Source organism: Tauraco erythrolophus, chromosome 1 (genome assembly GCF_009769465.1).
Source record: "Tauraco erythrolophus isolate bTauEry1 chromosome 1, bTauEry1.pri, whole genome shotgun sequence".
NCBI classification, from domain to species: domain Eukaryota; kingdom Metazoa; phylum Chordata; class Aves; order Musophagiformes; family Musophagidae; genus Tauraco; species Tauraco erythrolophus.
The window spans coordinates 106,457,828-106,482,898 of record NC_141465.1 but is presented as its reverse complement, the minus strand read 5'-3'; the positions used below and the strand labels follow the sequence as shown (position 1 = coordinate 106,482,898).

Below are 25,071 nucleotides of genomic sequence, written 5' to 3'. Positions count from 1 at the left end.
TCCCTCTAGTTAGAAACCCTGCTTTCAATATTATTTCAGTGCAACATAATTAGCTTCCAGCTGATGTTTTGCAGTTGTGGTGAGCTACTAGTTGGCAGAATAACATACCATAACTGTTCTTCAGAATTAAATAAGGCTAAATATTCTTAGGGAATGATTTTGATTAAGATTGAGTGTATTTTGAGAGTCCTTAAATTCTTTTGAGTAATTGTTTAAATTGGATTATGAACTAGCTGAGCTTTCATGGGAGAGATTGATCTTCCCTGTTTAATTTTATTGTTGCATATTTTTTGTCTGTAATAATGGTATGCTATTTTAGAAGAAAATTTTGGGATTTTCACTAAGGTTTGAGAAAATATTGAGCCAATAAGTTTTTAATTTTTCTGTTGGCATGTAGTAAATTGATCACTTTAAGTGTGGTCTTCTCACTTCATGCTGGACACTTCTCACCAAATATATTTCAAATTGTTAGATGATATTTCTCTTCTTAGCACGCAATCAATAGATGATCTTTTATATTCAATGGGTTCTGAAAAAATAGATTTAAAAGGTCTTTTTCTTAAAACCTATTAGTTCTTTCTCTCCATATTTTTGGACTAAATTATAAGCATTCATGACATAGTTTGTGTACGTAAGCAGAACTAGATTGTGGGTCTAGTTGTATTTTTCTTCATTGTTTTCCGAAGAAAAAATCTGAGGCCTTAAGCTTGGCACTAAACAAATTTTGTGGGTGACTTTTATCCAGTGCATCTTTAACCCTAACTAGAGTGGAATGTTCTACCTGGGCTTGGAGTTGACATGTGCATGGATTACTTTGGGATTCTCTTTTCTGGGAGGGGCATAAGGCTCCTAGAATAGTGACAGTACAAAAAGGAAGTGCCAATAACAAACCAAGTTTTTTTTTGTTACAGCTAAACTAGTTGAATGTCTTGGTAGGATCACAGGATGTCCTACCTTGCATATGTCTGTATCTTAAACGATTCATATGGAAAGCTTATCTATTTTTCACGTGTTTGTTTCTGAAGTCTTATGTGCATGGTTGAACCACTTTGGTCAAAATGTCACTGGTACTATTCATGTCAGAGTTTTCCCTAATACGTAGAGTATAAGTTCTCAACCCGAGGGTCACGATCACAAGGTACTATGCAAATGCTTTAGTTGGTCACACAGTAATTAAATTACATATAAAATCAACCCTGGAATAGTGGGAATTGGAAGTATCTCTGGTTTGAAGAGATACTTCTCTAAACAGCTGCTAGTTTGTCAGAATATTGTAGTACATGTTGTTCTTGAAGTCTTATGTTAACCATTTTTGCCATGTGTTCGTGTGCGTTTATTGAATACAAATATATTAAGTGTCTAGTTCTACATGGCCTAACTGCAAAAAGACTCAAGCTCACACCGCTGTACTGTATAGCACATGAGAATAAATACCTCAGGCCTCTTTGTTTTGTCAGTGGGTATCATCGGCTGTTTAATGGCTGAACAGAAGCTTATGGATTTGTTACAGCATTTTAAATGAAATTGCTTTTTTCCCCCCTTAGGGAAGAAACCCCTTTTTTCTGGAGCCAGCAATAATTATAACAGTTACTGACGGAAGTAAATTAACTACTACCAGTGGCATACAGGAAGAGGTAAGATCTGGCCTCTGTTTACAATGATGTGTACTAAATGCTGTGGTAGCATAAATGACTCTTCAAAAGTATGCTCATTAATAGCTTAAACTTGCATGGTTTTTCTTTTTAATGTGAGGTAATTTTATGCAATAGTACTACAAAAATCTGAATAGCTCTTTTTCCTTATCACACTTGACAGAAGCATATAGTACAACTGTTGGTCTGTTTAGTAGACTCAGTTCAGCTATTTCTATCCAGGGAGTTCATGGCTTTTCAAATGCGTTAGCAGAAGAAATTGATTTCTGTAAAGCATGTATGTGTTCAACCAGTCTAGATATACGTTTTTTTAAGTATAGACTCAAACTAATGTAGTGATTTCCCAAATGATGTGGCCACTACGGAGTATGTGAAACATGTACTACTTTTACACGGGGCTCTTAAAGTAATTATAATCAAATCAGTATTGTCCTTATAATCCAAGATAAGAGCTGAAGAAACGTATTTCGAATTAAATCTGTAGAGCAGTTTAAAACACCAGGTCTTAATATACTGGAGTACCTGCTCAGTCATCTGGCAAACTCAGAGCTGTAGCAAATGCTGAGGTGCTGAACTGTTTTAACTTACTGGCCATTTTGAATTCTTTCCTTAAAAAGATGGAAGAGGTCACTAGGGATAGGGTTGTCTGAACAGCTCGATGCCCATTCCATGCAGTAGTAAAAACCAACCAATAACAACAAAAACAAAATCCCGAAGCTCACTCCCTTTTCAGGGACAAGGTTAATATCCAAAGGTCTGTCCTAAAGCTTAAGGGGAGGATTCAGAGTTTTCCATGTGGTGTGCTACATTTGACTATACAGGTTACCTTGTCATACATCGCTGTTCGTTAGTTATTCAAATTTCTCCTAATACTCTTTATATCGCATTCTTACAGCACTTACAGGAGTTGTTTGTGTGGAAAGTGGTATTTGAGTGTTTTTGTAATGTATCTGACTTAGAGGAAGAAAGTTGAAAGACCTGATAATTCTATGTGGACTACTAACAAATAGCCATAGCCAGTAACTGAAAGGGAATGCCTGGATCCATGATACCAAGTAGGTTGTCTGTATAAAATGTCACTTTCATCATCTTTTTTTACCCGATAAGCTATTTTCAGCTGAATCCAGTGATTGGGTGGGGTCCAAAATACTGAGTAGAATAGCAGTCTTATATTTACAGTGATTGTCAGTGAGCAAGTGTTAATTAAACAGAGGGATAGCATGGCACTTTTAGAGCCTTCTACAACATTTAGTGCTGTTAGCAGCAGAATACTGTTTTGGGTTCTTTTAAGAGATAATTGCATAATCACTTAGCCTTTCTTGAGGCGAAGCAATTTCTCTGCTGTCAGATAACTAACTTGTAAAATTTGACATTGATATCCTGGAGTGAGGAACACCAAGATGCTCAGGGGGTGAAGCAAATGACATCTGGGTAGAGGCTGAGAACTGAGTTTGTTCAGCCTTTAGAAGAGAAATCTGTGGAGGTAAGGGATGTCTTAACCACCATCTGCAACAACTTAACAGGGGAGGGAACCTGGCTTTTCTTGGAGGTGCACAGGGTTGAGATGAGAGGCAACAGATGCAAGTTGTATTGAAATTGGGAAATTCCGATTGAATATCAAGAAACGTTTTGACTGTGTGAGTGAGTGAACACTGGCATAGGTTATGCAGTGGTTGTGAGATCTCTGTTAGTGGAGATTGCTCAAAACTGAGTTGGACAAGGACCTGAGGAATCAGAAGGCTCTGGACTGCATAACCTTCACATGTCCCTTTTAATGTACACAGTTCTATGATTCTACCTTGCATTTCCTTTCATCTTGTTTGTTTATCCAGAATGATTTAGGTAAGAAAGCTCTATTGGCTGTCATAAACTTTTTCTTACAGCAAGAGTCAGGATTTTTTATAGCCAGCAAGTTTTAGTTTGACACTTACATGATTTGACGATTGTTAAATTACATTCTAGACATGCAGAATCTTCTCTATTGATGATAATGAACTAATGATTTCTTGATAAACGAGCAGATTTAAAAGCATTGCCTTCTGGAGGCACTGAAAGTGACCACTGACTCTTACTTCATGTGAGACAAAAATGCAAGTTTCTTTGAGTGCTCTTCCATATGTATTTACTGGGTATATATTTCATACCTAGCAACGGATGTGGGTTTTTTTTCTCTGTTGCCGTAGCTGTTCCAGTAGGAACATCCTTAACACTATCAAAGAGCAGGGGAACAAAGCATCCAAAGGTGCTTCTGTCTTTCAGGGATGATCTTTTGCTTTTGTCAACATGCGTCCTATTGGTCAAAATTTTTCTTAGTGTAGCTTGAGCATTCTTTGCACTTACCTCTCAAGTTAGACATGCAGAAATGAAGCAGAATTAATACAGTTACACCACCCTGGAGATATGGAAGTCTGTTGTTGCTCTTCTGTTCGATAACAAAGCTTTTCAATCACTTTGAAGTATCTCTTCCATTCTTTGGATTTGACTTTGGAGAGGCTTTTCAGAGTTTGTGTTGGAAGTGATCATATCCCACTGGCTATTACAACAGTATTTTTACTTCCTGTATAAAGTAGACTAAGGTAGTGTATTTTTAGTTCTTTGAGAGCTTATGTGCAAGAGAACTGACAGAACATTGTTTTTGGAAAGCCTATGAAGCCAGCATGGAACCTGGAGGCAAGTTTTCTCAAAGCTTTGTTGTTCAGATGAACATTTGCATTCTTGCCAATGAAATCAGCTTTATCACTATGGGAACACTGTCACTTGCCCTAGTGTGAAGCAGTCAAGCTTAAACCTTGTTTCAGAGCTCTTGCTGAACTCTTCAGATGCCCTGTTCCTTTGTGGAATTTAACATGGGTTTTGCAGGTAAAGTTGGATGTGGTTCTGCAGAGTGAAGACAGAAATGATGCAGTCTATGCAATTATCATCTCCACAAGCCCAAGTTAGAAGGAATTTTGGTCCTGTCTCTTCTGACACTGACTTGTAATGCATCAGTGCTGATGTACTGAAGAGTGTCAGCATCAGTTCTACGTTCAGCTTGGCATGTTGACCAGATTATTCCCTGGATTCACTTGTCCCAGTCATGACTTGAGGAAGGGATGAGCTCATACTGTTGGAATACCATCATTAATTATTGGTGTCATGCTATGGATTCCTCTTGGGATGCCTTTCATTTCTGGCCTGATCCCTCAAATTTAGTCTTAGCCTTTTCCTGATGTTTCCTTTAACAAATGTTTCATTCCTTTAGGGGATGTCTCCTATTCCTCTTTATATTATGAAACAAAACATCATACTTCTCCAGTTTTGCAGCTGCTGGACTATCTTCCCTTGTCTTCCCTCTACGTACCCTCTGTTTTAAGAGAAAGCATTAAAATTCTGTTTGCAAGGCTGAAACTGGGTTATTGCCCAGTCAATACATTCTGATGAATGATTATGCAAACAAAGCATGGGCAATGCTGCTTGGCTTCTGTATGTTGCCATTCTTCTGATCTTCCAGTTATAAGAGACTTTTACAAGAGGAATCAGTGATTTTTCTTAACTCCTCATCCCAGAACTGTTTGGCACTGTCACAATCCTTCCCAGGGTTGATCATCTTGCATCCCCACTGTAATAACTGTAACAAGTGACAAGGTCCTGCTTACTTTCCAGAGTAATCAGAAACTGAAAATGCTCCATACATAGTATTTTTAATTGTAGTTCCTCCAGCTAAAAATCTTGATTTCTAAACAAATTCTGGAAGAAATCTGTGGCAGATCTCATTAGATGTGTGTTCCCATCCTTCCTCAACCATGATATTCCTCTTGGCAGGATCCATTGTATTTGGCACTGAGCCCCAGAGCACTTGATATGTGAATTCTGTATAACTATCAGCTCAGAGTGCACTTGCTTATGGTTAACGCTAACATCAGAATGACCAAGTGTATCATGTCATTGACACGGTATGTCAGTTGAGCTGGTGTGTCTCTGTTGTTTTAAGTTATTTCCAATGGGAGAACAATTTATGGCTTTCTATCTCTGTGTTAGAACTGCATACGATTGGATGGAAAAAGGAAGAAAAACAATGCGGTTGTTAACTCTTTCTCAGTCTATCAAGGGCTTGTTTTCTCAGCTGGGCTTGAATCTTGTTGCCTATCCTTAGTCCTTCAGTCCTCCAAAGATGAAATGGTGCATTTGCTTGGAATGTTAGATGTAGCTTGTCTTTTATGGGTGCCAGAAAAACCTGCAAGGAAGGTTACTTGCGGATAGATTTTTTTTGTTTGTTTTTAAAGATATTTTTTTTACATATAAAAAGGCAAAGAAGTTGGCTATCCTCTGTATGGATATTTTTATTGAGTACTTAATCGTGTAACAACCTTCTATGAGATTTCCCAAGATGGAGCTGCCTGTAATTACCTGGGTACTAAAGCTTAAGTAGTGCTAGTGCTGTTCATTGTAATGTATGAGCCTGTATGTGCAGTCATGGCCAGAAGAGGATTGCACTCTTACACCAACTACCATGCCACTGCAGAGTTCTTTAATGCTGATCTAGCTTTTATTCGGCCTAGGAGCTCTAGGATCCTCTGGTGATTTCTGAAGATTTCAGACTGTGCTGGTTCTTACGATTGCATAAATGTGTGTAGAAATAAGGACTCAGAATAAACAGAAGATCTGCTCACCAGTAACAGGGTTCTTTAAGATCTCCTCAGTAACGGGTTGTCCTCCAACCCCTCTTGGGTCTTGAACATTTGAAGGGTTTTAAATGCAGGGAGGAGGGGATGTAAGGCACACACTGCTATCTTAATGTATCGTTGTGGCATTTGGGAATGGTAGGGTTTGTGTGTGCTCCCACGAAATAGTGTTGAGACAAAACAGCTGGTTTTTAGAACTAAGCTGGGAGGACACTTGTGTGTGACTACATAGACAGTGTGTTGAAGACCATTGCTGGTAAAGAACCTCCCTTTGAATTGTTCAGTCTATCTTTTTCTCAACAATCAATATGAAGGACGAAAAGGAAAGGATGTGCCTGCTTTCATATTGAGATCTGTGTGAGGAAAGAAATGAAATGCAAGATGTAAATTTCTAGGCCTGTCTTACTTTCTGCTAGGTATGCAGTTGCTATGGTAATACAATACCAGTTAAAAAAAAAAAGTAGCTGGAGGTGAGAAGACCAAGTTACTCATGTCTGTGGAGAACGAGGCCCGGTGTGAATCTATAACCTCTCCAGTAACATAAATGTTAAATTTAGCTGGAATTAAACCGAGAAAGACAGTGAGGACATTTGACTTGATGCTAATGGCTTTGCATGTCATCTTATTACAGTTTGAAAACATTTCTGATAGTAATATGTACATAATGCAGTGGCCTGCTCTTGAGTACTGTTTGGTTTTGGATTTCTCTCAATATAACCAGCTGAGCCAAAGAAAGATTTTGTAGTTTGAGATAAACTGAGCTCAGGATAGTGTTGGTGCATGGTCCAGCGAGATACTTATAAAAATATATGTATTGAAACATAGGTATATTTGCTGCCTGAAGAAAAACTGCTATTACGTAGGTATGTCTTGCAGGTGAAGTATACTCCTCAGAGCTAGTAAATCTTCTGCTCAGTCGGATCTAAGTAGGAAAGTTTGGTGAATGACTTCCCTTAAAAAGAGCCCCCAGTGAGGACAGTGTAGCGCTTGCAGTTGAGTCCTCTTGCAGTCAAGATTCTAGGCTGTTTATTAAGAATGTGGCTGTTCTTTTAACTGAGTTTCTTTTGCCAGGCAGGCATTGCTGGCTCTTTGTGCGAAAAGGGGAAAGACATGCATGTGAATCAGTAATAAACTAGGTACATGACTGAGTGCCCTTTGGCCAATTTCATGTGAAACATTTGGGGAAAAATAATGCTTTTCTCACATGTGCTGTCTGCTTGCATCAGCAAAACCGGAAATTCAGGAGGAAGCATCAGGTGTGCTGAAAAGTCCAAAGTGTTCTGATTCTTGCTCAGAAGAGTGGAGTTGTCCTGTTTATTCCTGGCTTTGATATTGTGTCAATAAATTTATCATTTTTCAAACATGAAGACATGTATTTCCTCCAATATAAGATGCTTGTAATTATGTAAATAGAAATAGCTGAGGTTTCCAGTTTGGAAATTAAGTTTAATGCTCTCAAGTTCATCTCTTAAAAACAAATGAACAAAAAAAACTTTTTCGACACCTTGTTGCAAACTTCTTAACTAACCACTGTGAACTAAAATTGAAGGTGCTTCTGTGGACTTGCATCAAGTTTTGGAGCAGACTGGTAGTTTCCTTTGCTAACGTGGAGTTGAGATTGAGAACTGGGATTTTTTTGAATGCTGCATGAGAAGGAAAGTGCTTGAGAAAGCGTTGAGTTTGCTTCAGCTTTTGGGCTTAACTCTTGTGTTTGGCCAGGTAATGGAAATGTTTGCACTGCTTGAATCATTGCTTTTTTTTCCCCCTTTATGGCTGCAGTGCTTCAGACGAAATGAGAATTTTGCTTGTACTGACAGTGGTATCATCAGCCAGGGATGTATCAAATTTTTCTGAAATTTGTGATTACTTGTTGTAAGTCTAGTCTGTCTGTTCCGGGCTTCTGTAGTTGAATGTTTTGATAAGCTTTCTTTTTCCCACTAATCTCTATGAGGTATCTGGATGGAAAAAAAGAGAGGCTAGAGTCTTCCGAATACCTTGTGCTGTCCCTTAGATGCTAAAGCATCGATTTTTTTTTTTTTTTTTTTTTCTTGTTTCAGTTAACTAGTTATAAAACTACCGCTAACCCTGGGAATTTTAGGTGTTCTGTTAGCCTCTCTGGCTGTTGCTGTTAGTGGTTAATAAATAATACCCTGACTATTGCTGTGTCTTTAGTGCAGCATGCTTGAAGCCTGAAACTTGAGTCTCTTCACTGTCTCTCCTGGGAATTGAAGCAAAAAGAAATGCTCCCATCTATTGTATGTCCCTGGATGTTATCTTCAGTGTTTTGAACTAAAACTTTCGTGTAGTTCTTCCCAGACAGAGGATACACAATGGCACATGACAAGCAATTCTTCCTTGTGTGGGTAGCTGTGGCTATTGTTATCTATTACCTAAAAGTGAGAACTCATTTTGTGTTTCAGCATTGATTTTTATCTTAATCTTTGCTTTTCATTTAAAGCACAGGCATGAGTTCAGTTGTGGGATATACCTAAGCTATGTAAAATCTCTGTCTTCTGATTCTATAACATAACTAGCACATTAGTTAACTTGTTGAAGCTAACTTATTTGGCACAGGTGATCATGGCAGCTAGATTTTTTTTTTTAGCAACTATGCCCAAGCTACAGGGTTTTTTCTGCAGGAGTCTCAGATTAACATTACCTTTTCATCCAGCTATGCCTTTTATCTTAAATAGTTGGGGAAAAGACTGAGCTGAGAATGGGCCTGTTCTGCAGAAAATCGTTTGAACAAGAGAATGCGACAGTGAAGCAGTTCTTACTGCTGAAATTCTAAAGAAAATATTCTATTGATTCTGAAGTTTATATCAGTTTTAAAAAGCGGTTGTTCTCACTTGGTTTGTAACTCTCAAATTCATGCATCATGTTACCTTGAAATGTTTAAAGGGTTGGTTAAATGATGGGTGTCTTGTTTGTCATGTACAGTGCCTGAATCAAATTATAAATACCTGTGGAGATGTTTTAAGTATGTTTATATAGAGTGAATTGCCATTACTATGTAACCTGATTTTTTTAAAGAAAAAGCAGTATATACACAGATTTAAATTCCTTTTCAGCTCCATTTACCTCTCAATTCCCCTCTGCCTGGAAGTGAGTTGACTAAGGAACCCTTTCGATGGGATCAGAGGTTATTTGCTTTGGTTCTCCGTTTGCCTGGTATTACAGCACCGGAATCGGAGCAGATGACAGGGGTACCAGTAGATGACTCTGCAATCACACCTATGTGTGAAGTCACAGGAGGTGAGTGCCTTGGTTTCCTTTGACAAGTCAATGTTTTTGAAATTGAAAATGATTCCAATTTAGCTCTGGTAATCATGTACATGTGGTGGAATAAGTATTTCTAAGTTCTTATATTACTTTTAAAAACTCAGACCTCTGATACAATAAAATTAAGGACACTTCTTCCATTAAAGCTACAGAAAAATTAACGTAGACTGTCTTGGAAGATTGTGAATCTACTTTCTTTAGCAGTTTTTTAGAAGAGAAAACTTAGTTTTTTCCAACACACTTTGGTATTGCAATTAGAAATTGTAGGAACTGCATTTGTTCTGCAGTACAGTTTTGCTAAACTCCTGTCATACTCTGATCTAAAGAAGCCAAAAGTAAAGGAAATGTGTTGGTTGCTTTTTTCCCTCCAGAGCATGCAGAATGAAATGCAGAATGCATAATAATTCTGCAAAATTAATACTTTTCTCTTCATTATAACTCATATTCTTAATGTCTTAGAAATTATATTCCAGATCAAACTCAGACATCAGTTTTAGAATGTTTGTAAAAGTTTTCGATTACATCACGTTAAAAGCATAATGATTCTTCTGATGCATCAGAAGGGATGTGACAGAAAGCAAGCAAAGGGATTTAAAAAGCATTGCAAAAGGATTGGATTCCACTACTTTTTGGCTGTGATGTAGGCTACACTGAGAGTGCTTTGACTGAAATTGGTGGACAGCTAAGCGTTGATGTCTGTCACAAGGGGGAGCCCATTTTCCATGAATGCAACCAAGAATTTGAGTTAAAATCACTATGGGGCTAAACCCCAAACATCTCCAATGAGGTGCATGTAATACTATCACTGCTTCACTAGGCTGCCTTGCTGCTTAAACAAAGAGCGAGTGTTCGGGAGAAGCTTTAAATCAGTGATCCATACATAAATCAATGTATGTGGTGGATGAACAGTTTTGAATGATCCCAGTTAAAATAAGGGCAGAAACACTGAACAACCTTAACCTTGGCTGTTTCTGTTCTAGGTCGATCATATTGTGTGTGCTCTCCGAGGATGCTGAATCAGTGTCTTGAGTCACTGGTGCAAAAAGTGCAAAGTGGAGTGGTAATAAATTTTGAAAAAGCTGGACCGGATCCCTCACCAATTGATGGTACTTGAAATTTTTTGCACTGTGATACGAAATGGCAGGGATGATTATCGATGTAATTTCATTAACTTAATATAATAGTTGCCAAAATAAAAGGAAAACTGTTGCAATTTAAAAGACATTGCTACAAAAGGGACCTGCTACATCTGAAATTCTGTTGTACTTTTTCAGAATACTGGCTATAGCTGCTAGACACTGTGTAAAACCTCTACATGTGGTCATGTTACTCAGGTAGTCTTAAATGCAGTTATTCATGTCAAGCATGGTTAAATGAGTTTTAAACAGTAGTTTTCCACCTGATAGAAATGTAAATACCTTAATGTGAAAATATTGTGGGATTATACGCTTATTCTTTGTTGTTTAATGTATTAAAGTGGCTGCTTTAAGAGTTAAAATAGTGAATACTGTGCAGCCTTAACTTCTTGTTCTAAATGGCTTAGCTAGGTCCTTCTTAGGATGTTACTGGGAAGTGTTTGTGGGATTTCTTTAAATCCTGCTTTGCTGCAATAAAAAGTTAGTCCAGCAGTATTAGTAATATGTATCTTTTTTTTATGCATAGAAATTTGAAGGTTATCTGGTAATAACATGGGAGGAGAAAGAAACTAATTATTACAAAGGGCTCCAGATAATCGACTTTCTCAGCTCTGATCCTGTAAACATTCAGTCTTACTTGGTTTCTCATGGTTTCTGAGTTTTTGCAGAAATGCTTACTGACAACTATCTGCTAGTCTTAGAAATAATAACTGCAGGAAGAGCTTTCCTGGGGGTATAGTTCTTAAACTCTTCACAGAAGTTGTTTAATATGCTTTTTGAGTTTTAACACTATTTTGACTTATAAAGCCTTTTTCTCCTATAGATGGACAGGTGGATATATCTAGACCCTTTGGACCTCAACCTTGGCACAGCTGTCACAAACTTATTTATGTCAGACCGAACCCTAAAACTGGTGTTCCTATAGGTCATTGGCCTGTTCCTGAATCCTTTTGGCCAGATCAAAATTCTCCAACGCTGGTACGTACTGAAGTTAGATAAATCAAAGGATTTGCGCATAAAGGAGTATTGCAGGATTTCCTGTTCACTAATTTTTAAATCTTGAGTTATGTACTTCGTTGTAGCAACCATAAAAGCAGTGTGACCCAAGAAGGAATGACATGTGTAAACCTGCGTTGCAGTTATGTCGGATAAATTACTGATAAGCAAATAATATTATGGGGTTTGCTCTTCAGTAACTTTGAAGCATTAAGAAACTGCCTGTAACAGATTTATTTGTTGACCTAGTAAATGCACATAATGTTTCTGTTTGAACTCTGTTAAAATATCAAACCAGAAGTAAGGTGGCACTTTGACTGATAATAGACTATCAAATTCTATTGCCTTGCAGATGGTATTAATAGAAGATAGTATGATCTTCCCAATTTTGAATCCTTATGACAGTTCTGTCTTCATTCTAGCAGGTGATTGTAATTTCATCTGTTGTTCAGTGTAGCCATACCTTCAATTTTTCCCAAGTACAGAAACTCGCCTTGTTTTTTAAAATACTACCCACAGAATTAATTTTGTGTGGGTTTTTTTTGTGAAAGAATGTGTGCCACTGCCTTTTGTTTGCTCTGAGAACTAATCATTAGTATAGTATAAAGTATTTTTGTGTTTCTGCTAATGTTTGAAAATCCTTGAAGTAGACACAGTGCAGTTGTATAATTGTTCCCTATATTTTGCGATGATTTTTTATTGAATATTTTATGGGTTTTTGATCTGAAACTAGTGTGCTGACTGGCAAACTCATTGAACTTTTCATGAATTTTATCTCCTTTGAAAAAGAAAGTCTTTTAAAATACAAGTTGTTGAGGAGTGATACAAGTATGAACTTGTAGTCCTATTTACAGATTTGATATTGCTGGCATCTGCTGCTGCATTCATTGAAGGATGTGGATGCCTTTTTTGAAATACAAAGCAAGCTACCATATATGAATAAAAGTAAATCTTCTGTAGTTATTTAAAAAACAATGTCATTGTGTACTGAATATTAAAAAGCTGCTCTGTAGGAAAATTGTCCTGTGTACTCCTTGTAATAACTATCAGTGGCATATCTGCCTCTGTTTACTGTATAGAGTCAGTACAGTTTGTCTGCTGCTGCAGATCTTGATAGAAATTGCTAAAATAGATCTTGCTGAGGGAAGAGTTGTTCTAAATCTGCTAAAAACATGAGATTGACTAAATGGCGAGAAGATGAGGAAAAAAAAATCTCAGTTGTAGTGTATGTATCTCTTGTAACTGCATAAAGCACTGGATTATTGCATGTGCAGCTAAATTCCTGTTGACATCGATTGGAATTCCACATTGAACCTTATGCAATGTTGGGAAGCCAAGTTTGGTGTTTCAAGACTCGTATTTCCTTACTATTCTGAAAATATAGTGTTAAAACTTAGCATATTTTGTAACTCTTGTCTACTTAAGAGTCCATAGTTGGATATTTTTCTGTTCTTCTCTGTTACCTAATCCACAGTGGAGTTGTCTCAAACAGTCCTATCCCAACAACTGTTTCATGTACCGTAGGGAATGATATTATTAAGGCTTTCTTAAGTGTATATGAAAGTCTACTAATAATTATGTTGGCAGATCAACATGTAAACGGCTGCTCCCACTGCTTTGAGGTAAAAATAGTTCTGCTGTCCAGCCAAGGTTTATTTGACTTCTCAAGTCTTAGTATTCAACTTCTTTTGCAGCCTTTTTATTCCTAGTTAAACTGCTTCTTGGCTTGGTCAAAAACTCCACCACAACTGTTTATTGGAGGCGTCTTCTTTGAAGAGAATTGCAGATCCTTCAGTTGGTTGAGCCTCCTGTTTTGTGTGCACTTGGACAGTACACCTTCCTCAGAGTGGAAACACTCAAGGCAAGACCAGCCTGTGGGCAGATAACATTTGGGTGGCTCATCCTAAAAGGAAGAGGCTAGAGCTTATAGGTGTAGAAAAATTACTTTCAAGGTGAGGTAGCAGGAAGGTCCAAGAAACCCTGTGTTTCCCCAGTTCATCTTATGTATTTATTAGTTACCTTCTTGTAAAGAGAGTTAACAGAAGGAGGCTTCCCTTTTGAGCTCTTCCCCAGATTCTAGTGGCCTTGGAGGAGGCTCAGGGTAAGTATAAGAGCTTACACTCCTTCCTGAAAACCCTTCAGTGGAAAGCGTACAGCTCCAATTTCGTCACATGCAAAAAAACAGCTTTCCCTTTCAGCAAAAGAAATTTCAAATACGTTAACTTACACTTGAAACTCAAGGCACAATGGCCTTTTCCCTGTGATTAATAAAAAGATTAAAATCCAAACATGTAGCTTGCTTGAACTGAAGCAATTTTTCACAGGCCTAGTTAAAACATGAGTTCCTCTAAAGCTTGTTTTTTTCTTAATTCATACTGCTTTTGGTCATTATAATTCAGTTTGAATTTTGTAACTGTTAACTTTGCTGAGAAGGAAAAGTGCTAGAGGAAGTCTGTGAGTGCAAAAGTACTGCACCTGCTTCTGTGGGGAATAAAAATGGGCACGCCCCAGAGTCGCATTGAAGATTTTTGGGTCACCATTGGGATTTACTTCCATTTGCAAAGTTTTTGTGTATATGCAAGAAATTTTACTTGCATACTGTTCTAGACTTAGTAGGTAAAATAATTGTCATTTATTTAGAAAATAAGATTCCTTCAGATTTCAAGACAGTGCTAACATCATAAATTAGTTGCTTAGGACTCATTAACAATACATATGAATCCTGTATTGAATAGGCTCCTTAAATATGTCTGTTTTCAAAGAACCTATGTTACTTTAGTTGTCATAGTACAAATGCGTTTTAATTGCTGTGCAGACTTACTAACAGTGGAATTGCTTATGTTTAGCCGCCTCGCACATCTCATCCTGTGGTGAAATTCTCCTGTACTGACTGTGAGCCGATGGTCATTGACAAACTGCCTTTTGATAAATACGAGTTAGAACCTTCACCACTGACTCAGTTTATCCTGGAGCGAAAATCCCCTCACACCTGCTGGCAGGCAAGTAGAGCGCATGCTAAACTGAAGTGATTTATAGAATGCTGGTTTTGTAGACTTTATTCAATAATCAGATAGGATGTAAAAATTCAGCTCGTGGTATTTTGGTTTTACGTACAATATAATGTGTTTTATTGCAGGTATATGTGAGCAATAGTGCAAAATACAGTGAACTTGGTCATCCTTTTGGTTACTTGAAAGCTAGTACTGCGCTGAATTGTGTGAATTTATTTGTGATGCCTTACAATTATCCGGTCCTCCTTCCACTGCTAGGTAAATACCACTTCAGAAAAGCTTATTTAGGTGGTAAGCAATTGAAAAATTGATCTCATCTAAACAGATTACTGCAATTAATGCCAGTATTAATCATGCCCCTGTAGAAAGGTAGAATGTTGAGCAATGTATTTGTCACCAGGAACGTGTTTGACTTGTCACCAATTGGCTGACCTTCATGACTCAGACTCAATATGTAAGATGATTTACTTAATCATCATTCTTTCAGATGTGTTTTAGTCTCACTTCTGTTTTTCCCAACGTCTTGTCTCAATGACCAATTCAATTTGATGAGTAATTTATTAGATTCCATCTTTTGGCTGCAGTGTTAATCTTGGGTGTGTGTATATTTAATTTAGTTGTATATATGTTAAAATACATATATTAATTTAAGGGTTGAGGAATCAGCATTTCTTTGAGAGTTTCTTTTATTAGAAGAAAAGACGCAATGCAGTCTAAACATAATTTCCATTTTGTCTCTATTCTTTCTATAACCATTAGATGACTTGTTTAAAGTACACAAGGCAAAGCCTACATTGAAATGGCGACAGTCATTTGAAAGCTATTTGAAGACAATGCCTCCTTATTATCTTGGGGTAAGATGACTTACTGTGTTAAAACTTTTATTTTGTTATGGAACTCTAGTTATCTTTCCACTATAGGTGTATTCCCTATTTCAAACAGAATAGATACTAATTTGAGAGAACAGCTAAACTTCATACATAATGATACTTAACTGTTGTCACTATAGTCCTTTGAAAGGTTTGAGACCTGAATTTTATGAAAATTTCATCAACTATGACTCGTATAGAAATGATATCTCTGTTAATAACTGATTCCGTATGAATGGAACAATACTTTAAAATAACAACAAAAAATGCTGCCCAGAAATACTTTGTTTTTCTTCTTTCCTAACTTTTGAGGACCTCAGGTTCTATTTGAAATGGATACAATTAGTTGAATTATGTATACAAAACTCATAAAGTTAAATATGACTATGCAATATATTCGATGTTTCAGCCTTTGAAGAAAGCTGTGAGAATGATGGGAGCACCAAACCTTATAGCTGACAATGTGGAATATGGACTTAGTTACAGTGTCATTTCATATCTCAAAAAGTTGAGTCAACAGGTAATGTTGAAGCAAAAGAGCAGTAAAAACTTATTCTAATATCAGGATAATCTTAAAATACTCAAGTTCAATGGTTTTGAAGGAAAAAAAGAGCAGAAAGATCAAGTTAATACCTTCCCATAAGCAATTAGCAAAACAGCATTTTGATTTTCTGAATTGAAGGAAAAACTTAACATTTAAATATAGACTTTGTAGTCTGGATGATAAAGATAGATATGGAGGTACAAATTGAGATTTTTTTTTTTTTGTATTTAAGGAGCATTTTTACTTGTATAGACAGTAATGTGCTTTTGTCCAAAAGAAAACATGTTGTCTTACCTAAGATGTTAAAGATGTTCTAGCGTTTTTTCAGAAAACAGAGATTTGTACTTTGTGCATCTGAATCAGAAAGTGTCCTTTCTTTGGCTTGTGAAATGAAATAGAAAGTGTTTGGTAAATATAAAGTGAACTGACATAATTCAGAAGCTCAAATAAGAATACAGATGTGGAAGTGGCACCTAACATTTTGAAATTGTTGACTGTGTTCAGAATAGTGCCCTTCTCTTTGACTAGTCTCCTGCACCAGCTAAAACATTTCTGCCCTGCTACCTCCACTTTTATTTTGTTGAACTGTGCATGTTAAGCTGTCTTGTTCAAGCTAATAAAATAATACAGTAGGCTTGAAACTTCAAGAAACAGTGCAAGTACTTGTAACTTAACTAATGAGTTATTATGAACCAGCTTTTTCTTAAAACATTAAATAAATGATTATTTGAGGGAGCAAACCTCTTGAAGTTTGCAGTATATCCTATTAAATCAGTCATATTGCACAGTACTCTGTAAAGTGAACTAATCTCTCAACCCAGACATCTTAGACCCCTAAAATGCAATGACATGCACTGCAAATTGTACTTAAAGCTTTTCTAACTTCTGAAAGGCTCTGCCAGTAGAGACTCAGTCTTCTTAATAAGTATATAATCAAATTTTGAGTAGCCTACAAATTTATGTGAAACTGCAAAACCAACATTGGCAGGTGTATTACCAAATTACTTTTGGCTCTTTGTTCAACCGTATTCTGCCAAAAAGCTGGTGTTAATGAAGGCTTTGAATTTCGGCACAAATCTAACATAATATTGGGGCTAAGTCTGTTTAGTCAAACAGAATCAGTCATATTTATTAATGTCATGACTATTCGTATTGAGCTTTTAAAAAGTTGATGCCATTGTGTGACTGATTGCAACTGTAGCTGTGGGAGAATCAGTCTTTTGAGAGTTAGAGTGCTTAGCTGTTATTGTAGAAAACAATCGATGTGAGTACAGATAGATTTGCAGAGAATTACTAGTCAAATTATGGCATTTTATGAAAATAAAAGCATTGCATGCATCTTGGTGCTTAGATATCATAATGGGCAGCAGAGGAGAAATATGCAGAAGACGTAGGCACAAACTGTTCACTATATTTAAAACTGTAGTAAGCGTTAAGTGGTTATGTATTAAGCTCTCCTTAAGCACTCGTCCAGGTTATGGTCGTCATAGTGTATTAGCACATTGTTGAGTCTTCTAGGTAGGAATTTAAAATGAATAAGTCTGACTAATCCTTTTAAGAGCATATTGTCAATTTTATTTATTTATTTATTTCAAATTAAGGCCAAAATAGAGTCCGATAGAGTCATTGGCTCTGTAGGCAAAAAGGTAGCGCAAGAGACTGGAATTAAGGTCAGAAGCAGATCACACAACCTGTCTATGGCACATAGGAACGATTTTCAACATCTGCTACAGGGGATTACTGGGGAAATTCCTCATAGACCTCTAGACCTCAATATGAAGGAGTATGCTGGGTTCCAAATAGCTTTGCTGAATAAGGTAAGCACCACTGTGTGTAATGTTGTTATTTTCAATATACTTCCATTGAAATGCTAGATATTGTTTCATAGATGATATTAACTGAAACTTTATTTACTGGAACCATAGGATTTGAAACCTCAGACTTTTAGAAATGCTTATGATATACCCAGAAGAAATCTTTTGGATCAATTAACACGAATGAGATCTAATTTACTGAAGAGTACTCGCAAGTTCCTCAAAGGACAAGATGAAGGTTAGATAACAGTTTATTTTTTGTCTAACTGTGATGTGATTGGTACTAAAAAGTTGAAGGCTATAACAAATAGCATAGTTCTTTAAAACTTAGTGGATATCTGAGACTGCCATTAAAGTGCATGGGGTTTTTAGACTTTTTTTTTTTCCTTAAATAACTTATTGAAAGAAAAAATAGTGAGGATAGAGATGCAGATGCTGCTCTTTGTCTTTAGTCCATATGAGCAGACTTGAGCTTTTATGTAAGATTCTTCGTTCACTGTTTTTTCCCAACTTTTGTGATATATCTAAGAAAAAAAAAATCACGGGCAGCTCTGAAAGAGATCACAATGTTCCATAGAAGCGGATTGTGAGCAGTGGAAATTTGCTTGCTCACTGCGTGATTCTCTTGCCCTTTAGGCCAACAGCAAATAGTTAAGTGGTCTGCTAATTTATTCCTTTACCTTTCTACTGGGTGTTCTGGCACTGCTTTATGGCATCTTAACAAACAGCAGATGATGAAATAAGTGGAGAAAATGAGAAGGGCAATGCAAGTGAAAGTATGTTACATTAGTCCTGGCACTGTTTAGGTCAGATTAACATCTATGAAGTGATAATGAAATATGAAATTCAGAGTAGTTGCTTTTTGGGGAGGGGGTTAAACTATGTAAAACTGATGTTAGATTTTTTTTCCCAATATTTCTGCTAGAGTAAGTTTTGTTTGATCAAAGGCTTGGCAACTTTAACTAAATCCCTAAGTTTAGAATTAGGTCCTATGGATTTTAGGAATTTGTTGATTTCAGTGGACAAAAATCACCATTGCTTTGGGAAATGAGGCTTTGAGCAACCTCGTGTAGTGGAGGGTGTCCCTGCCTGTGACAGGGGAGTTGGAACTAGATGATCTTTGAGGTCCCTTCCAACCCAAACCATTCTATGATTCTATAAAAATGCTAGTCTCAACAATTAAATTTTGAATGACTGAAATTGGATAGAGATCTGTCAAAGCTGTAGGCCGCATGGCATTACTACTTTGCATTAATGTAGCTTTTGTTTGTAGTAATGTTTTAGTTATTTGTTCCCAGTCTCAGTTTTTTCACCCATCTACTCTGCTGAAAAGTTATGGGACACATTGGAAAAACTAACATCCATGCATGACAACTATTGCTTGTTTCTGTGTCATAATAAGTAGACAAGACACATACTGATTCATTTAAGCAAGTTTTCTGCACTAAAACCACAAAGTTATAAATACCAGTTAGACAAGAATAATGGTGAGTTTTGCACATCTATTTTGTTAATGCGTTTGATAAAAAACTGAAAACTGAAGGTGTGAAGTGGATATAGACTAAATTCTCGTTAAGGTGAGCCAGGATTGTATGGTAACAATCTCTTCTGTTATGATAGATCAAGTTCACAGTGTACCTATAGCACAAATGGGAAACTACCAGGAGTACCTAAAACAAATACCTTCTCCACTCCGAGAGCTTGATCCTGATCAACCACGCAGGCTCCATACGTTTGGCAATCCATTCAAATTGGACAAAAAGGTGACTTTTCTGTAATGCTTTTTTAAAAATGTGCTGTTGTGAGTGTGTGCGCTGCTGATTAGACCATTCAAAGAGCTTTGAAGTGTTTGGAAGGAAAACTACTGCTTACAAGAAAGTGTCTCAGATGTTTTTCCATCGATAGTGTCCTATGGAGGGTAGTCTTTATTGGAAACCAGTATTATTATGCCTCTGAATTTTATTATAAATGAAATACGTTTGTCACTGTAGTTATAGCTAATACTTAATCATATTTCCTTTACCAAACTTTCCCCATAAAAAGCTTCTCGTAACTTTGAGAGCATGGACTTTCCTTTTTGTCCAACTCAGACAATTTAGAGCTCTTCCTTTAAATCTTTGAGTCATTTTGCAATTATTGAAAAGGCAGTTTGACAGCCCACTCAGTTGTCTTACTTGGCAGACTGTTGGATAAGGGCCTTAAGGACATTGATTTAGTCAAGGAAGGATTTGACATGATTTTCCCATATTACTTTGGTCAACAGTTGAGAATTCAGTGCACAATGACATGTAGCACATAGCTGCCTTGTACGTGGTAAACGTCATCGTAACATCAAAGCATTCATTATATTTTATATTTTGTGGTTTTGGCTTTAAGTTTAAGAATTCTCCCCATTAAATTAATTACAGGGAATGATGATAGATGAAGCAGATGAATTTGTATCAGGACCTCAAAATAAACATAAAAGACCTGGAGAACCAAATATGCAAGGGATTCCAAAAAGACGTCGTTGTATGTCCCCCCTGCTCAGAGGTCGACCGCAAACTCCTCCGGTTGTGAATAACCACATTGGAGGAAAAGGGCCACCAACACCAATCACACAAGCAGAGCCTGACCTTGTTAAACCTATTCCTATTCACAAAAGTAAGTGAATCTTCATCATCTTTAGAGAGTTTGTTTTTTAATTTATGCAGAAACCCTGTTCATGTAGGAATACAATTGACCAATTTCCCAAATATGGCAGTTTTAACCCTTGTTTTTTGAAAATGAAGTATTTAAGTGTGCATCTGGGGTTAATTACAGAAAGAGTTAATGTAGTCCTCCAGACAGAAGTCTCTTTCATATCAACTTCCCAGTATAAACAATGTATTTCCTGTATTAAATGATGAGACAATGTAAACACTCAGAAGGATGTTCTTCCTTTGCCTGGGAATTCAGATGCTCCAAAAGTATCACACCATGAAGTCAATTTGAGTTTTGCTGTAGTGCAGTGAAGTCAAGTCCTTTAATGTGGAGCTGAGGTGCTGTGTTAGTCTTGCTCACTGTTCAACACTAAAGTAAACTTTGTCAGTTCAGCTTAGTGGGAAAAGACAAGCAAGTCATAAAAGCACATCTTGTGGGTACTTTTGCTTTGGATGATAGTCCATATAGCAATTTTTCTTCTGATATAAAAAACATACCTGTGATGATTATGTTTTTAAGCCATTAGTTGCCAGGAGATATAGTAATGTGTTTAGTGTTTTCTTATGCCTAGCATGTACAGTAGACACAAGCTGGAGCATAGCTTTACAGTTTAATACTGAACTGACTCGTTGACTTCTATCAGATGCTAAAGAAAATGAAACTGACAAGTGTAATCTTTGTTTTTTTTCAGCATCGGAAACAAATAATGAGGTTACAATGGATGATGTGGTTGAGAATCATGTTACAGACCCACTTTTGTCAGATGTTTTCCCAAATACTGTGGATTCAGAGTTTTCAATGTCGTCTTCCCCGTTCAATTCATTGGATCGACCAGCAGCTCATACGGAGGATATAGGCCATGAACACTTAGGGAATAACTTGAATGTTGATGGGTTTTTGGAGAATCATGAGGAATCAAGTAGTAAAGAACAAAGTACCGAAGAGAACTTGCCAATGTCTTCACCAAGCAAAGGGAAAAAAACAGTGTATTGCAGAAGTTCCAGAGAGATTAATATAGAGCTAAGAGCACAAATTATGAAAGAGATCCGAAAACCAGGAAGGAGTAAGTATACGAAATCTCTCTTTCAGATGATTGGCATGAGAGCTAGACAAAAAAATTCATATTAGATTACTATTTTAGAAAAATACTGACCCATGAGACTGAAGCAAAATAAATTCCAAGCTGAAAAGATTTGTTTTAAAACCTCTGCTGAAAACTTCCTGATGAGTGATTAGAACGTTGCTGTTCAATGTTCAAGAAAGTCATGGTTTTTATATTATCAGTATTAGAATTGTTAGGTGTTATCCTAAACTGCAGTATCCTGTGTTTTTTAATGTTAGGGTTCATTAAACAGTATGTCATTGCTACAAGCCTGGTTGGTAGGGGGTACATCCTAAAAGCTTACAAAAGCTGAATGGAATCCGCATTTCACTCAGATCTATTACAACAGATACCTGTATAGGCATTTCTTAAGTAACTGTGATTTTGCTTTTTTCTGTCTTTAAGAGTATGAAAGAATCTTCTTTTTACTGAAGCATGTACAAGGAAGCTTACAAACTCGACTGATATTTTTGCAAAATGTTATTAAAGAAGCTTCAAGGTAGGTAACTGAATTGTATTAATCTTACGAAACCGCACTGTGTACTGCCATACATAACTGCTTGACAACCATGCAGTTCTTTATTTGAAACTTGCCACACAATGCTTTCCACTGCAAGTAAATAATTCCCTAGGGAAAAAAAACCCACAAATACATAAACTTCCTGATGTGTATTGTTTGCACAAGCTTACCTTTTTGCTTCAGGTAACGTTTTTGTCTTAAAAATGTTAGCAGCTGTACCTGCTAAATCACCGTAAATGTAGATGAACAATGCTGTAGAAAGAGAAGGTAACTTGAGAAAATCATTCAAGTGTGAACGTACTGCTAATTTGAAACACTGATGGAACTGCATATTGCTGTGAATTAGGCTTTCAGAAACAGTTGAAATTCATTGTTCTGTATTGACTCAAAATCTGATCCTCAAAATAGTTTTGAGATCCAGGTCTGCTCCATAAAGATATGTCTCTGCTCTTCCGATTTGTTTCCTTCAGAGATATTGTAGTCCTGTCTGAGGCTGTGGAAATGGGAGGTAGTTTGTCACTGGAGTAGAGAGACTTGCTGAGGATTTAATGTTGTTAATCCAGGTAGAAACTGTTCCTTACAGCATCCTTAGACAGACCATACTTCCTTAGCCTTCTATATGTTTACTAAGAGGAAAGAAAGGAGAAATGTGTAAGTATGATTGGAACCAATAGTGTTTGAGTTGAAGTGAACTAATAATTCCAGCATCTTGTTTGGATCATAAATATAACTGTAACTTTGAGGCTTATTTCAGAAGCCTCAAAGAATAGTTGATTTTTTTTTCTCTAATCTGTTTTTGTAGTAGTCAGCTTTTTTCCTGTGGCATTATTAAACAAATTTTATGATGAAATAAAAATCGATGTAGTTTTTGGATAAACCCATGCTGAGAGTTTAAGACACGTTGAACGTTGGACATTCATACAGCTCCTCTACCCTTCTACTGCCAGCACAGTGAGGCATGTAGATGTATATAGATCATACTCATCCTATAGCAACAACTACTTTATCATACTTTTGCTTGATCTGTGCTTATTGTTATATCACCTCTCAGACTTGTTCCATAGCCTGTAGATTATACTTGCTTCCTCACCGTCTCACACCAAAACAATACTGTTGCTCCTGAAGTCAGTGGCAGCCCTTAGTGGGGTTGGAATATTTGTGTCTCTAAAATTAGGTTCTTTAAATCATCTGTAATTCTCATTTCTGTTTGCACAACTTCTCTTTTCCAGTTATCTTGAGTTGACTTTTCCTACAAAATTTGGCAGTGGTTGAGTGTTGCTGTTGGATGCATCAAAATTAAATCCCGTCTCTCACCATAGCCAACAGTTTTGTATATCTACTGTTGGAAAAAGTTGGCAATTCTGTTTCTCCCGACTGTTGTTAAACTTTAATTTTTATTGGTGTGCGTGTAGGGACTTAATCTCTCTCCTTCCTCTTCTCTCCTAGGCTAGATTTTTATAGTGTGGTCATTTTATCCACCTGGATAGCACTGCCCACCATCTCTATGCAATTCTCTGCTTCCTTCATTATCCAGGCAAGCTTTCACATTTAACCAAGGTTCCAAGCTCCCTGCAGGAAACATCTCTAGACTCCCCAGAGTTCTTGAGATGGTCGTGTTTTGTGAACTGGTAGCTGACCTTTGCAATGCCACGGAATGCAATTCAGATTTGGGATGCCTGCTCTTTTTCTATGCTCCAAGGAGCTCTGACTCTGAACACAGACTTAAGAAAGCTCTTGAGCATTTTAGCACAAAATGTGTGTTTAAAAACAGTCCCCATTCGATTCTGGAGGTTAATTCACTAGAGAATTGTGAGGGGGGAGGAAGATTTCTAAAACAATCCTCAGTTTTCAGCTTCCTTTGGAAACTGACTGCCCCACAGTTCCTCTTCTGATAGCAGAAAAGCTATCGCTCCTGAGAGGCAGAAATCAAGATGAAGTAGATAATGGATTTTGTTGTTGTTGTTCCAGGTATCATGATAATACTAAGGATGAGGAGATACCATATCTCAATTTCAAATCCTTAGTTATTTCTATTCTGTCAAACACTTTTCTTACACTTAGTGCTACACGTTTGGCTCAGCCTGGGTGCGTAGTATTAGTGGTTTTAAGGAGTCCTTACTGAACACATGAGACACAACTTCCCAATAGATGGCTATAACTTTGGATGCGCAAAATGAAGAGTTATTTAGGAAAGGGCTGAAAGGAATTAGCCGATGTAGCGGAAAGGTCTTTGGTATTTCTGGAGTTGGCATAGTAATCCTTTTATGGTCCTAGAACTGAGAATAAGTGGGTTTTTTATTCTGTGCTAAATAGTCTAGAGTAAAAGCTGAAAAAACACAGATCGGTGTTCTCCAAATCAATCAACTTCTGAGTATGAGAAATTAAATTCCTTTTTATTTATTCCTCAAATTAAGAGCTTTAAGCTACTAATATACGTAACAAAGCCCAAAGAGTGTACCCAGACAAAATGCTGAGCAAATACCCCACTTGTGATGAAAGTGCTGGCAAGGATTGGCACAACCAATTTCAAAGTAATAACGAAGCTTTATGCTGCATAGCTGAAACTACTCAAGGAAGTTTTATTATTAAGGGTACTAATATTCCTAGCAGAGTGAACAGTTAAATTAGAGTCAATGCTTAATTCTGTTAATTACAGTATTAGATAATGTGGTAAGTTGTTTCTGTTGTCTTGAAAGAAATTGTTTGCTCTAGGGTTCAGTGTTTGGACTTTCAGTGAGTTGTACTGTAGAGCTTGACATAGTGCACAGTGAACCTGAATTCTTGTGCCAACAGTAGTGTGAC

General features: G+C 36.9%; 1 protein-coding gene across 3 annotated transcripts in view; it reads left to right on the top strand.

Annotated features, from left to right (window-relative positions):
* INTS6 (integrator complex subunit 6) overlaps positions 1-25,071 on the top strand; it is a 46,065-nt gene that overhangs the window by 19,233 nt on the left and 1,761 nt on the right. Inside the window, exons 4-17 of one of the 3 annotated variants that reach the window (XM_086612193.1) lie at positions 1,545-1,634; positions 9,385-9,568; positions 10,576-10,701; positions 11,555-11,709; positions 14,574-14,726; positions 14,864-14,996; positions 15,498-15,592; positions 16,017-16,127; positions 17,753-17,968; positions 18,077-18,203; positions 19,586-19,728; positions 20,374-20,608; positions 21,339-21,710; positions 22,155-22,248. In XM_086612193.1, coding sequence (XP_086468319.1) covers positions 1,545-1,634; positions 9,385-9,568; positions 10,576-10,701; positions 11,555-11,709; positions 14,574-14,726; positions 14,864-14,996; positions 15,498-15,592; positions 16,017-16,127; positions 17,753-17,968; positions 18,077-18,203; positions 19,586-19,728; positions 20,374-20,608; positions 21,339-21,710; positions 22,155-22,248 — 2,234 coding nt within the window. The remainder of the gene's footprint in view (positions 1-1,544; positions 1,635-9,384; positions 9,569-10,575; positions 10,702-11,554; positions 11,710-14,573; positions 14,727-14,863; positions 14,997-15,497; positions 15,593-16,016; positions 16,128-17,752; positions 17,969-18,076; positions 18,204-19,585; positions 19,729-20,373; positions 20,609-21,338; positions 21,711-22,154; positions 22,249-25,071) is intronic. The other 2 variants (XM_086612196.1, XM_086612201.1) reach the window with 2 other exon arrangements.